The 13,952-nt window shown below is 50.6% G+C and overlaps 1 protein-coding gene across 1 annotated transcript; it reads right to left on the bottom strand.

The window, feature by feature from the left end:
• Positions 1-4,070: 4,070 nt before the first annotated feature.
• LOC132087048 (serine/threonine-protein kinase PAK 3-like) lies at positions 4,071-13,555 on the bottom strand. Its single transcript, XM_059493076.1, has 9 exons — positions 13,291-13,555; positions 12,339-12,376; positions 11,821-11,934; positions 7,263-7,375; positions 6,623-6,740; positions 5,874-5,973; positions 5,262-5,458; positions 4,544-4,681; positions 4,071-4,160 (listed from the first exon to the last, which is right to left on the bottom strand). Exons 1-9 carry the CDS (start codon positions 13,553-13,555, stop codon positions 4,071-4,073), a joined length of 1,173 nt encoding a protein of 390 aa, XP_059349059.1.
• Between the last annotated feature and the right edge of the window lie 397 nt (positions 13,556-13,952).

The raw sequence follows: 13,952 nt of genomic DNA, 5'->3' as shown, positions 1-13,952 counted from the left end.
GACAGAGCTGTGTCAGATTTTTTTTATGGCTTACAGATATTTTCTCCCCAATATTTTGTGACTTCCTTCCATACACTACTAAATAAATAACAAAGTGTGATTTAAATCTGATCTTCCAGCAATTTCTCACAAAACACAGATATATACACTGAGGACATGAAAACCTGGAGGATAAATTATGTATCTCCTGCTAGTCTGGTGGGGCAAGTGTTGAGTGGTATCTCAATCTATTTGTGTTAATCACATCCAACATGTTGATTGCCCACAGCAGTAAGTCCAATTGTGTGAAGAAACAGATACTACAAGGGTCAAAGCCAAACTGCTGATCCTTTGTTAGCGTGACCAGTGCCTCTGCCTTATTTTATCAGAGACTCTGATTGTTTACAGTCATCAAAATTCAGATGAAAAGTTTTTATACTTCTGTTTTGGTTATTGCAATCCAAAAGACCATGAAAGTGGCAAGATTGCTAAGAAAGTTCTGTCTTCACAGAATCATTTGCAGTTATTTTCAGCTTGGACAATATCCCTATGCATGTGGGGGTGCATGCACAAAAACTCCAAGAAAACAATCCCCCCCCTCACTTACTTGTAACAAGGATTTTTTTTTTCCCATTCCTCTTACATTCCTACAGAGACATGAAATTCAAGGACTTTTGACCCCATTTTGAGCCTAACAATCCATTTTATACATTGAACTTGCTAATCATTGCTTCAATACACCTCTGCCACACGCTATTGAGTTTACTGCTACCATTGCTGTTCTTTCAAGTGATGAATCTTGTTTCACAAGGCTGGCTAGGAAGATGAAAATCCATTTCAGAGTCTCTGACAAGGAGTCAAGTTATCATTACTTCAGTAAGCACTCTTAGCTGCATAGTGCATTAAAACTCTTTCTTAGTCCTCCATATCAAAGGTGTGGGGCCTTTCCTGAAATACTGCTTATTTGATTAAATACTGCTAATTTTCCTCATGACGAAGGGCAACTGGGATGTTATTGCCCAACTTTTATGCTTTTCCTTTTAGATCTAGCCACTGGATCCTGTCAATTACATATACAATTAATATATGTATTTATTTATTTACATTTCTAATGGCCAAGCATCCTAGGGTTAATACAAAATTGTATTAAATTTGTATGTAACATAGTTTGAAACTTAACAAAAGGCACCTTTTATATATGTCCATCTGTCTGTCCAACTATCTAGCTACCCACCTACTCACCTACCTTTCTACCCAACTCTCTCTACGTCTGAGAACAGCTTTTGTAGTAATCATCTCCCTTTACACTGATTTTCAGATGTAAACCCAAGCATGCATTTACTGGAAAACACCTGTTGAGCACTAATTTATACTGTCCACCTGGTCCAATTGAATTGTGAGCTGAAAAAAATCTGCAGCCTAAAAGGGGAGAACATTGAAGCAGAGCAAGAGACTATTTTGTTGTGGGGTTTCCTTTATCAGAAAAGGTAAATTTAAAATTTGTTCTTGTTGTTCTACTTCTCCACTTCAAATGAAAGTGGAGAACAAAGGAAGTGGAAGAGATACACCCATCCTTCTAGTGTGGAAATGAGTTTAGAATGGTTTGGCAAAGACCTTTGTGAATGGAGCCAGGTTGTGGATCTGACTGTCCAGTTGAGTATCTGTTCTTTCAGGTCATTATTTTTGTGGGGTTTGACCTGGTCTCTCCTCTTAAAAGGACGCTGTTGCTTCCACCTTGTACAACTTTTAACTACTTCATTCCAGAAACTACTGTGGCCTTGTTAGAGTGCTGAAATGCTGGGTAGGAAAAGGGAAAAGTGAAACTGAGTGTGGATCAGATCCATAAGCATAAATCCTGCTCAAAATAAGGAATTAAACTTCACCTAAAAAATTCACAGGAATGTCCACAGAAATGCCGTGAAGAACTGATACTAAAACTGGAGACATGGCCAAGGCCTTGGTGACTGGCATTTAACTGTGATGGTGAGCCAAAGATATGGGTGAGAAGAGAGAGGGTAACACAGAGCTGCAGTAGCCCTGGATGTATGTGTAGAGGCACAAGGAAATGCAGGGACAGGTCTCCTGTTGTAACATCACTGGGTGGGAGGAACACCACCAGGAGAGAGATTGTAACCTAACATCCCTCACTGCTTATATTCAGGTGCCAGACATCCTTTGACTGTGACATCACTGGGTGGTGGAGAACAACATCACCAGGAGATGGACTGTGATATCACATCCCTTGCTGGTTTTATATGTTATATGTGTGCCCTGCAGAGCCTGGCTGGCCCAGTTTTGCTCAAGCCTGGACTTCTACGGAGTGTGCCTGCAAGTGGGAGCTCCTTCTGGCCCTCGGTTCTCCCCAGCCTGCTGCAGCAAGAAGACATGGCCACGGAGACAGACTGGAGCTGCCCCATCTGCCACAACACTCGGAGTGATGTGGCTTCTGCTCTGCCTTGTAATGACCAGTTCTGCCTGGGCTGCATCCTGCGGTTGGCAAAGACAAATCCAGTGTGCCCACTCTGCAGCAGACCTATGGAAATTGTCAGGTTTTCTGAGCGGAGTGAATGGGACTACCTACAGTTTGCCATCACAGCCTCAGAAGAGTTGGCAGAGGACAGCAGCCAGGCAGGGAGCGCTCCATTCCTCCTGACCCAAAACAGCCCCCATCAACCTGGGGTATCCCCTCCACCTTCTCCACAAAGGATGCTCTCTCCAGATGAGCAGGGGGCTACAGAGCCAGAGTTCATGGGTGGCCTCCCACCTGAGGTCTGGGCAGAACTTTTCCAAAGGCAACAGCAACTGCTGGACCCTGTGCTTCCCTGGCTCCGCTGGAGGCTGGCAGCAGTCTATCAGGACCAGTGGTGGCGAGCAGAGGCTGCAGAGGGCTCTATCCTGCATGGCCTCTGTGTCTGTGGTCTGAATGCAGAGACCTTGGTTGAGCTGCTGGAGCCTCTCCTCAATGGGCACACAGCATCACTGGTCTATGGCATCATCAATGTCATCGCAGGCCAGTGCAGGGACGAAGCCCAGAGGCTGCTGTGCTTCCATCATGCCAGGACCAACTCCAGTAGCCCCAGCTACACTAGCTCCCAGGAGGTGATGCTTGCCAGTGAACCCACAGGCTCTGAGGCAGAGGAGGAAGCTGGTACAAAAGAAACTGGTCTCCAACAGAGTCCCAGCCACCCCTCATCTATGACCAGCTGCTCAGAGCAGGACCAGCCTCAAGAAGAGCAGGAGCAGACAGTGACAGCAGCAGGTCCATCTGCTCAGGGCTGCAGCCCCTCTGCTCCTGACCAGAGCAGGGAACACTCTTCTGGAGAGCCCCGGCATGCCCGGAGGAAGAGAACCCCCAGCCTCCAGGATTCTCCCAGACCCAAGAAGAGGCCACCTCGCCAGCAGCACTAGCACATGTCCAGGAACTCTTCAGCCAAGAAAATAAGAAATAAATAAATGGTAATTTCCCTGACAAAGTCTCTGAGTGCTGCTTTCTCCCTGTTCTGGTGCCTTTCTCTGCACCACATGCTCTAAAATCAGCAAGAGCCAAGAGCTCCCAGGACGTTAGGGCCATTTCAGCAGAGCCTCCTCACACAGGAAATCCTGCTGCAACCATGATGATTGAAAAGCTTTTGAACAAACACCAGGGTGTGCTACAGAGGTATCAGCAGTAGAAGACTAACCAGGCATTCATCACATGAGAAGAGGAAAATTTTGATAATGCCTCAGAGAATTTCTGCCTAAGACATTAGTGGAAAATGTACAGTTTGATGATGTACAGAGAGAGGACTGGTACAGCCTGAAGATACAACCAATTAGAGTTCATTCAATCAGTGGGAGGGAAAAGACCTAAGCATTAATGTAGAATGCACTCCAATATATATTAGTGTAGAGGACTATAAAAAGAGACTTATTCAGAGGCTGAGAACAAAGGGAAGCTTCCTGCACAGTCAAGGTTTTATTTATGACAGTATTTATTTTGACTACCAGTCTCAACAAACTACAAATTACGATCTACAATCTTCAAACTACAAACTACGAGCTATAAACTACAAACTACAAACTACAAACTACAACAATGGCCTCTTCCAGGGCTAGTATCTCCTGTCGGCCATAAACTGCTGCGTGGCCATGATGAGAGGCGTCAGGTCAGAGGTTGGCTTGGCTGATGTTACGAACGGATGCTGCCCAAAGAGAAAAAGAAAACATGAACTTGACCTTTCCTCACAGGCTGAAACAGGCTTTCTCTGGCTACCAGAAAGATACAGAAAGCAGAAAGGAGGGCATTCTGGGCACCTCTGTCTCCACATCCAGGACCTTGCTACATGAGGCAAACATGGCTCCCAATCCCACAAATCCATGAATCCAGATGAGGAGATTTGGTCTAGGTGACCTTGAAAGGCTCCCTCCAAGGCATCCTAGGCCACGATTCTCCTTTGTTTTCCTTTGCAAGCCCCCAGACTGGAGATACTTAGGAGCGGGGCCCATCAGACGCCTTGGACTTGAGCAGATGAGGAGCCCCTGGCAGCGGGCAGCTGGCGCAGCCTGCAGCCGCTTTGCCTTTTACCTGCAGCAGTTCCTGGGCAGACCAGCGCCTGTCCTCGTCCCTCTCCAGGCAGCAGTGCAGAAAGTCTCGCAACCACGCCGACTGTTGCCTGGGCTTCTGCAGCTTCGGCCTGCCCCCGCTGCTGATCAGCTCTTGAACCTAGAGAAGAAGGAAATGCCACACTCTACCTGTCTCCTTCGCACCCCAAACTGCTCACACACACCCCACTGGAGAGCCTCCACTCTCCAGTGGCACTTCACTCCCTGCTAGATCCTGGGAGATACATTTCCAACCCCTGCTGAGAGGACCCAAAGCAGCCCTAGCCAGTCCAATATGCAAAGGCTCTTGCCTTCACCCCTGATTTCACTGGCTGATGCAATTAAGAGCAACTCCATCAGCAAAAGCACACTTGGCTTCTCTGAGAACTGACACCAGCTCTACAGGCGATTTGGAGGATGAACTTTGGTCTAACTCTACTGTTTCCAAGGATTATTCCATACAATGCAGCTCAGCACGGCTCACTGCTCCCTTAGGCAAAGCTTCCGTCAAGCAAAAGGCATCACGATTCTTTGTGCTGTTCCTGCACTGAACTGGCAGAGGGGATGATCTGGACAAGGAGCACGAGACACTATGCAGCCTGGAACCTCTCATCTCAAGGTGTTAGCAAGCTTGCCAGGCAGAGGCATGGGAGCAGATTTTGTTTGGGTGACAGCAGAATCTGAGAGCAGTTGCAGCGCACCGTGCGGGAGGTTTCATTCCAGTAAGGAGGCGCCCCTTCCACCATCTCGATCGCCACAATGCCAAAGGACCAGATGTCCACTTTGGGGCCATAGAGCTTCCTGGTGAAGATTTCAGGCGCCATCCAGTAAGTGGTCCCGACAGCTGATCTCCGTTTGTTCTGCTCAGCGGTGAGCTCAGCAGCAAGGCCAAAATCAGCTGAGGAGAAAAAAGGAGGCAGCGTGAGTGAGGAAAGCAAACAAAAGGAGTCCCCACTGTACCCATGTCCAAGAAGGCAGCGTGGAACCCAGCTGCCATAAAGGGGCCATGCTGCCATTCCTTGGGCCTGCAGCAAAAGAAATGCAGAACTGGCCACTTAGCAAAAGCCCCCAGTTTCAGACAGTGGCTTTTAGTGCCCTGAAGCTATTAGACTGTGAGTGCCTTGCTTGGGAAGGGACACATCCACAAGCCAAAGGCACTCCTGAGCCCTTGTTCCCAGCAACACCTCCCTGCACCTTGTGGCTGTGCTCTGCGCTTGCAGCAGGGCAGCCTGCGCTGCAAGGGAACCGGCAGTCACCCAAAGGCAGCCCCACACCACAGCCTGCCACGGCGGAGCCTGGTCAGCAACACCCACCCAACTTGACAGATCCGTCCAGACTCAGGAGAATGTTGCGGCTTTTGACGTCCCGGTGGATCACTTGCTTGGAGTGAAGGAAATCCAGGCCTTGCAGGCACTGAGAGGAAAAAGAAACACCAGCCTAAGTGGATTTTATCCCACAAGCAGGGAAGTGGCACATCTGCAACACTGCCACATTCCTGGGCCACGCTGAGCCATGGCAGGACAGGCTGCTGGCAAGGGCAAGAGCTTGCTGCTCCAACACGAGGACAGCAGTGCCTTTCTAAGTGAGGGTGCGTTTGCTTCTGAAAGAGAAAGGGCAATTGTTCCTCCGGCCGTGCCCTGCAACCACAGACTGACGGAGCACTGCTGCAGTGGCTGTGCTCTCTCCAGTCAGGCAACAGTGGATGCTTTTGCAAACACCACTTTGGGTGCAAGGCTCTCCTTTGAGGCTCAGCTCTCTGAGAGTCCTGCAAGTATCTCTTTGTCTTTGCCACTTGCTTGACATTGCACCACCAGCACTTTTGCCCTTCAGGGATGCAGGAATGCAGCTCACACAGGCTCCAGGCAAGTGTTTAGAGAGGCAAACACAAACACACTAGAAGAAGGGCAGGGACACTGGCAGGCACTTCAGGTGCTCTTACTACTGCCAGTCATAAGAGAAAGGCAGCAAGGAGGCTCAGGAGATGAAATCTCTCCTCTCCTTACCACTTGTTTGGAAGGACCATCGCGACCAAGCCATGGGAAGCACAAGCACCGTCCCTTACCTCCCGAGAGACAGCTGCTATCTCTCCTTCTGCCAGATGAGTCTCCCTGATGACATCGTGTAAGGAACCTCCGTCCATGTATTCCATCACCAGCCAGAGTTCCTCGTCCAGCAGGTAGCTGAAAGGGGGAAACAACAGCCTGGAGATGAATGTGCGCACTCACACCACCTGATGCATTCTCGTTTCTGTGTCTCTCTCAGAGGAAGACAGGAGGAAGTGAGGAGTCATTCACTATGCTCTACAGGCCTTGAACTCTGGGCAGTCTAAAAGACTGCTTGGTATCCACACCAACGCAACAGACCAAGGGAAATACAATCTACAGTGCTTTGTCAGCACTTCAGACGCATGGGGGAAAAATCAAACCCCAAACCAAATAAAACCATGGGGAGAGAGCACAGGAACTTTGAGGCTGTTGGCTCGGTAAGATAGAGCCGAGTCTGGCCTTTGAAGGCGCCCTTCAAACTCGGTATGCCAGGAATGATTAACACAGCCCCAATGCAATCTCCTCCCAAGACGCTGTAGATCAGCCCAGAAACAGGAATGAACAGCTCCATCCTCTGCCAGCCACCAAAGGAGTGGCGGAACCTCTGGCTTGCAGGATGTGAATGACCTCTCGCGGCAGAACAGCAGAACCACTCACCTGTCTACATAGTTGACAAGGTTGGCATGCTTATTGCCACGCATGACCTGGATTTCATTCAGGCACAGTTCGCTGCCGCTCTCTTGCAAGAGACTGATTTTCTTTATGGCCACCTAAAACGACATAGAAAGCCATGAACCAAAGAAGTCTGTGGCACAGGACCACAAAGGCAACATGGAGACAGTGATTATGGGATGATAGTGCTGGGCTGGGCCAAGCTGCCTTGTGACAGGACATCAGAGCGCCTGCTTGGGCACTTCCCAAGACACGGAGCCACATATCCTTTGCCTTGGAAACCTGGGAGAAACACGCTCTAAGCTCTCCACCTCCAAGCTCTAACAACCCTCACTCTGCCCCAGGGCCAGTCTTCTCCCAAGGTATTACTTTATCATCCCCATGCTCATTCACACACCTCTTGCAAGCAGGAAGCCATTTTGTGCTGGTAGAAATGGAGCAAAACTGCTGGGAAACCTTTGGCACTTCTAGGGTGTTTGGTCATTCCTGCAGCAACCACTGGCATTCTCTATTGCACAACAACAAACCCAGCTCTTACAGACACGACAGAAAAAATGCCGTCCATAAAACATTCTGAGGCTTCTTCCCTTTAAGAAATACACCCCTACATACTTCACGGAAAAAATGCCTCCAAAAAGGACAATCCTAGCACTTCCTCACTTCAGGAACTTTTATTTTGCTCCACTAAAATATTTTCCTTCACACCACTGACATTTGCAATTACTGCCTGACTGCCAAAAGACATAACTCCTGCCTTGATCTCCTAGGCGTATACACCAGGCTCTGAGCAGGGCTTAGGCCCTTGAGAGACTCCTTGCAGACCACTCTCTCTGAGCACACTTCCAAGGGCAGCACTGCAGGTGCCTACAGAAGGACCAGCACCATTCCCATGTACTTGCTGACAGCCAGAAATGAGAACTCAGCAACCCTGCAGCCCCAAAGAGCAGTGCCATGCTCTGAGACGCCAGCTGGGCACTAAGACCCAGGCAGCGTGTCCTCCTCTGACAGATACCGCCTGGCCTCCTTGCATTCCCTGGGGCAGCTGAGGAGGACAAAATCTGTCCCCGCTGCATTTGGCAGGCGGACACTGCTCTGCACTTCATTCCCCTTTGCAGCAAAGCTCTACTGGCCACCCAAAGCTCAGCCACAGCTCACAGCCGAGGGGAGGGCACTCGAGAGCTGCAGAAGCTGCAGCGCTGCTTGACGCTTACCTCTTCTCCTGTGGCAGTCTCCACTGCCATGCACACCAGGCCAAAACCCCTAGAAACAAAACAGCAGCAGAGAAAGAAGAAGACCTTTAGTCCCTGCAAGGGCAAGACACTGCAGTCCAATGGGAAAAAAGCCCGTGGGCAAACAGTAAATGGAACAGGACCGATTCTCGTCTTGATGTTTTCCCCCTTTTCTCTTTCTGTATCTGTACATGTGTGGGTTTTTTCCAGGAACTTGCTGGTTGGGCCTTCTCCCACCTCTCCTTGGAGTCTGTCTGCCAAACTCAAGCACCACCACTCAGGCCTCCTGAGAAGCCTGAAGCCATGTAACAGCCATGGAGGAAAGCCTCTAGACACAGATTCCTTCTTCAGCTTGCAAGCAATTTAGTGTCCAGCAACAGCCAGAGCAGGCAAAGGCTTCCATTGCTGCACACACAAATGGAGAAGTCCTCAAAACACAGCATCCCTGGACAGCTGTGTTCTGGGTCCAGAGCATTTGGCAGCTGCTTCTCTTCAATGCATCAGACACAGGGAGGACTCGACTTTTCTGCAGACTTCTTGTACATTTGGCTTCTCACAGAGGAAATGTTGCAAATCAGTCCCATTTCCAGGCAGCAGAGCCGGCTTTCAAAGGGAACAGCTTGGTGGATTCTTTGCAGGAAAGGCCTCAACCCAACAGGATCCACCAGGGGTCTGCCATCAGCCAGATGATGCCTTTTCCTCTGGAGTGCGTTGGCACTGGGCATTGCCCTGAAGCTTTGTCTTTTGCCACCTCAGCTACAAAAGACAGCTGCTTCTTTCATTTCGGCTTTTGCCTTGTAGACTAGGCGGTGGCCATCCTGACCACTGAACCCTGTTTTCAGCAAACTACTGGAAAGAAATGTTACCGAGAGCTGTTCCCTGACAGCTGTCAGCTGCTAACTTGACCTTTGAGGCAACAAAGTTTCTCCTCTTTTCATGCCCACGCATTCTGTGTTCTTTTGAGACATGCAAAAACGATTTCTCCTGGGAAAAGCGGCAAACAGGTGCAACACACTTGAGGGGCAGGAGATCTGCCAGGTGCTGCTCTTTGCTGCAGAAAAGACGTTGCCAGCATCCAGGTGTCTTTGCCATGCCTTCGAACCACAGCTATAAATGCTGACCCGTACTGAGAGATCATCAGGCATCATCTTAACGCAGTGTCTGAACAGCTTTGGAGCTTGCCTGACGTCGCTCTGGGCAGATGTGACACCAGCAAAATGCACAGGCCCTCCCTTTGAAGAAGGAGCTGTGGCTGCACTCACCCTTTGCCAATAGTTTCCAGTTCTGTGTAGACAGCCTCAGGATCTCCCTCGCTCACCAGCATCTCTGTAAAAACCCAAGGAAAGATGCTCACTTCAAAAGAGATCCCACCCTGCAGCAGATCAGAAAGGCAGCCCCACTCTCTGCCACACTGGGCCCTTTCAACTCAGGCAGTCGGGAAGCAACAACACCACCGCACCGCCACCACCTCAAAAACAACAGCAGCAAGACAAGCAGCCCTGCAGCACAGATGGCCTGCACCAAACTAAAAGGCTAAACTAAAACCTAAGCACATGCAGAAACAGTCAGAGCAGACGGGGATCACAAACCTGTAACCAAGAGAAGTGATTGTTGTCTGGAAACATTAAGGGCAGCAGGAAAAACAAAACCTTGCTGTTCTTGGCAACCAACACTCTGTGACATTCAGCCAAACCTTGAATCCTTGCAAACATCAAAGGCATCTTGGCTCCTGGCATCATTGTTCTCAACAGCTGCCCTTTGCAGCACAGCAAGAATATTGCAAAGTGCTTCCAGCAGAAGCGCAATCTCCAGCTTTAAGCAGGACAATTTTGCCTAAACAATGGCCTTCTGCCTTTCAGGAGCAGGAGCTCATGTTCCAACCTACTGTGATGGGCCTTAGGAATGAGGTGCCTCAGCCCTTAGGACAGGCTGAGTTCTGAACATGACCTTGGCCGTGCCCCACAGGAGCTCCTTGAGGCCTGAGACTCACTGGCTGGGTCACGGCCTCCTGCTCAGCCAGAAACAATCTCTGGTTTGCCTTTTGCCTCCAGGGAAGCTCAGGCAAAGCCTAGCCAGGCTGAGCTGCTCTCAGAGGCAGGAGCAACAGCCCGGTGACCCCTCACCACCTCAAAGCACAACAACAGGTCCTGTGTGGAGGCCTCAGCACCTGGCGCTCAGCTGAGGAGGAACAGGAGCTGGCACAGCTCATGCCGGCACACACGCACACACAGGGCACTGCTCCAGCAGACAAGGATCACAAAGGACCTACTCAGCATGGCCAGGCACTTGTCCTCTGTCCTCTCTCCCAGCTGCTCTCTGCTGCCAGAGGAGCTACTCGTGCTCCAGATGCACGAGCTGCTCACGCTTGACTTGCCAGCTTGGGGACTGGAGGCTCCTTCAGAGCCTTCTGCTGCAGCTCCTGCAGGTGCCAGGACAGAGGAGGTGGAGCTCTGGGACAAGAAATGAATGAGGGTCACAAATGTGCCTGGCAGAGATGCCCCTCCCATCCCATTTCAAATGCAAGCCCCTAGGAAGATGCTGCTGGCCACATCCAGGGCTCTTCACCTCTCAGCTTTTGCAGCCCGCTTCTCCAGCTCAAGGCCCAGAATCCAAAGGCTGCTTTTACACCACGCACAAAATTACACCACAGACACTGCTAACCAAAGCAGGCACTTACTGATGATCTTTGCTCTGGCCCTGGGCTGACAGCAGGGGCAGGTTCATCGGCACCTTCCTCCTCTTTAGCCTCTTCCTCGGGTACAGAGGCAGCCAGAGCAGGTGCTGACGCTGCCCTTCTGCTCTGTGGACACACAGCAGCATGAGGGACAGGAAAGAACCTGTCCTTCACAACCTTACCTATATTCAGCTACAGGCCCCGCTGCATCTCAGCTGATCCTTTAGCTACTGACAGCTGCTCTCTGTGCAGGGCCAGGTCCCTCCTGGGGACAGTGTCTCCAAATATCCTGCAAGCTTCTGAACTGCACCTTTGCACTGCTCTCTTCACTGGGGACAGGGAGCCTGCACAGCCACTGGGCACCAAGGGCCTCACTTGTACCCCAGGAGCATCCAAAGACATCCTAATGCTACCTCTTTTCTCTTGCTAAGAAAAAATCACAGCCCCTTTCAGAACAGTAGGAAGGTGATGCCTGAACATCCAAGTTCCACGCCCCTTTTCCAGGCCTCACAGCCTGGGGGAAGGGCAGGCAAGATTCCAGCCCTCAGCATCTTCAGCCAGGCACGGGAGGTGCTGTCTGATCAGAAACTTGCAGCTATGCTTTGCTCCAGCCACAGGAATACCCAGAGCTGCCACTTACTGATGCTGGATGCTCAGGCCCTGCAGGGGCACTTTGCTGGGCATCTTCCTCCCCTTTGGCCTCTTCTTCAGGAAGACACGCAGCCACAGGAGGCTCCGAGGTTCCTTTTGGGCTCTGCAGACAGACAGCACTGTCAGGGACACGTAACCTTCTTTATATTCAGCTCCAGAGCCAGATGCACTAAGGAGAAAGCATCTGCAGAGAAATGGGATTCTAAGGTGCTCAAACTCAAGTAAAACGGGCCAGTTTGATGGGACTGCACTCTCTTGTACAGGAGAAATTCCATCATGGCTTAAAGCACCCAGCAGCCCCACTTTCAGCTGCTTAAAAGCTCTGGAAAGGAACTGGAGAAAACAGCCTGGGCTTCTCCAGCTCCTGCTGCTGCCTAAGCTGCAAAGGGCCTGGACTGTACTTTCATTCATCCAGCCAGGCTGGCACTGGACTGCAACAGGCCCAGCTCACAGCTTGCTCCACAAGTGTCAAATGCCACCAACGCCAGAGGCTCCTTTGCCACTCACCCAAAGACCGGATTCTCTCCAGGCAAGGCTGATGTGACCTGCAACACACAAGGGAAAAAGAACCAGATGCTGTAAGAAAACTGCCTGTGCTGGCCAAGCCCACCAAAAAGTCAACCCAAAGACAGAGCATTCTGCTTTCACTGCATCACTCCAGCAGCATCCCTTGTGGCACACCGCAAGCAAGACAACAGCAGCACAAAATACTGCCTGGTGTCTACCTTTTGTCCTCTTTGGCCACTCAACCCACAGAAACCTGAGACTGAGAAAATCTCCAAGTGGTTCTCTAACAGTCATTGCTTCTGCCCCACCCCAGCCTGCAGCAGCTACAGCTCCTCTCTTTCCTGTACTTCAATTTTCTCAAGACATTGCATGCAGCAATTGCCATGAGCTTACTGCAAACCTTTCCCCAGGGAGGCTTCACCCCTGTCCCCCTGAGCCATGGTGGCTGTTCTATGGTGACACAGCAGTGGAACAGCTCCTGTGTCTGGGAGCATACAAGAACTCCTCTAAAATGTCTATCTCAGAGGCCTTTTCCAAGCGCGTTCTGTAATTTCATCACAGAACAAACGGCTCTTTTAGCGTGCAGGAAGCGTCAAGTTCCACAGGCACATGCTGGGATGAGGGAATGCAGACAAGAAGACTTGAACTGAGGGACTTCCCCTCAGTCCTGGAGAGCAGCGCACAGCTTTTACAAGGACTCCTGCCAAGCTCTCCCAGTCTTCCCATCCTGGAAGTTGTCTTGCTGGAGCCACCAAACTGAGGAGACTCCAGACTCCATTGCCACGGCAGGAGCGGAACCCCTGCAGGCTACATTACAAATGCTGCCCACGCCCCACTGGCGAGAGACACCCCCTTCTTAGCTGGAGCTCGGGGCAGGGGCATTATCCAGCTGAAGGCCTCTTTGTGGCATTTGGGTTTCCATATGCTGCACTGAACAAAAACGTCTACTTACGTGCCAGGTGGGTGAAAAAGTACCCGGAATAAGCCACAGTAAAGGCCGTGAAAGCTGCAGCACACACTCCCTCCATGGCTTGAGCGGCGCCGGTCAAGTCTGCACCAGACAAGACCTGTAGGAAGAAAAGAAAAATATTCAGAGTCGTGCTGGCAGAGACCTCGTCGATGAGCAGGTTCCCCTGCAGTGAGCGTGCACAGAGCTGCTCTGCACACTGAGCCCTTCCGGGCCTCGGCACAGCAACTCTGCCTGACAACGCTGCCATGCGGCCGCTGACATCACAATAGCAGTGCCCTGGGCTGCTTTGTGAGTTCATGCACAGAACCACACCTTCTCTACAGAGAATGCCAAAAAAACCCTGCAGAGTTCTCCTCTGCTACAAAGCAACACAAAAAGCCCTCCCGGTCCATAACCTCTTGCTCAAGGCATCTAAAATTAAAATCACACTAAGCCCCTCTAGCCCACACTGAGAAGACGAGCACCGAGAAGGGACCAGGATGTGAGGAACCCCATTACTGCTCTTTGGCCATTATTGCTTCTGAGCAAAACCCAGAAGGCTTCTTCCAGCTGGACCTTCCTTAGTTCTAGAAAGCAGGAGAAGCACTACTTCAATTACATTTAGAGGTCTCTCCCAGGTGCAGTGTTGAAGCCGGTTTGAAAAA

The sequence above is a fragment of the Ammospiza nelsoni genome, chromosome Z (assembly GCF_027579445.1).
Source record: "Ammospiza nelsoni isolate bAmmNel1 chromosome Z, bAmmNel1.pri, whole genome shotgun sequence".
In the NCBI taxonomy this organism is placed as follows: domain Eukaryota; kingdom Metazoa; phylum Chordata; class Aves; order Passeriformes; family Passerellidae; genus Ammospiza; species Ammospiza nelsoni.
The sequence above is the reverse complement of the archived record's forward strand: the minus strand, read 5'-3'. Positions and strand labels throughout refer to the sequence as shown.

Bases quoted from the DNA above. Each gene is read 5' to 3' on its own strand.
- LOC132087048 (XM_059493076.1), bottom strand. From the start codon at position 13,555: ATGGCAGCGTTGTCAGGCAGAGTTGCTGTGCCGAGGCCCGGAAGGGCT. The intron at 12,377-13,290 runs GTAAGTAGACGT...TGTGTGTTGCAG, and splicing joins CTTTTTCACCCACCTGGCAC to GTCACATCAGCCTTGCCTGG. The intron at 5,974-6,622 runs GTAAGGGACGGT...TTTTCCTCTCAG, and splicing joins TAGCAGCTGTCTCTCGGGAG to TGCCTGCAAGGCCTGGATTT.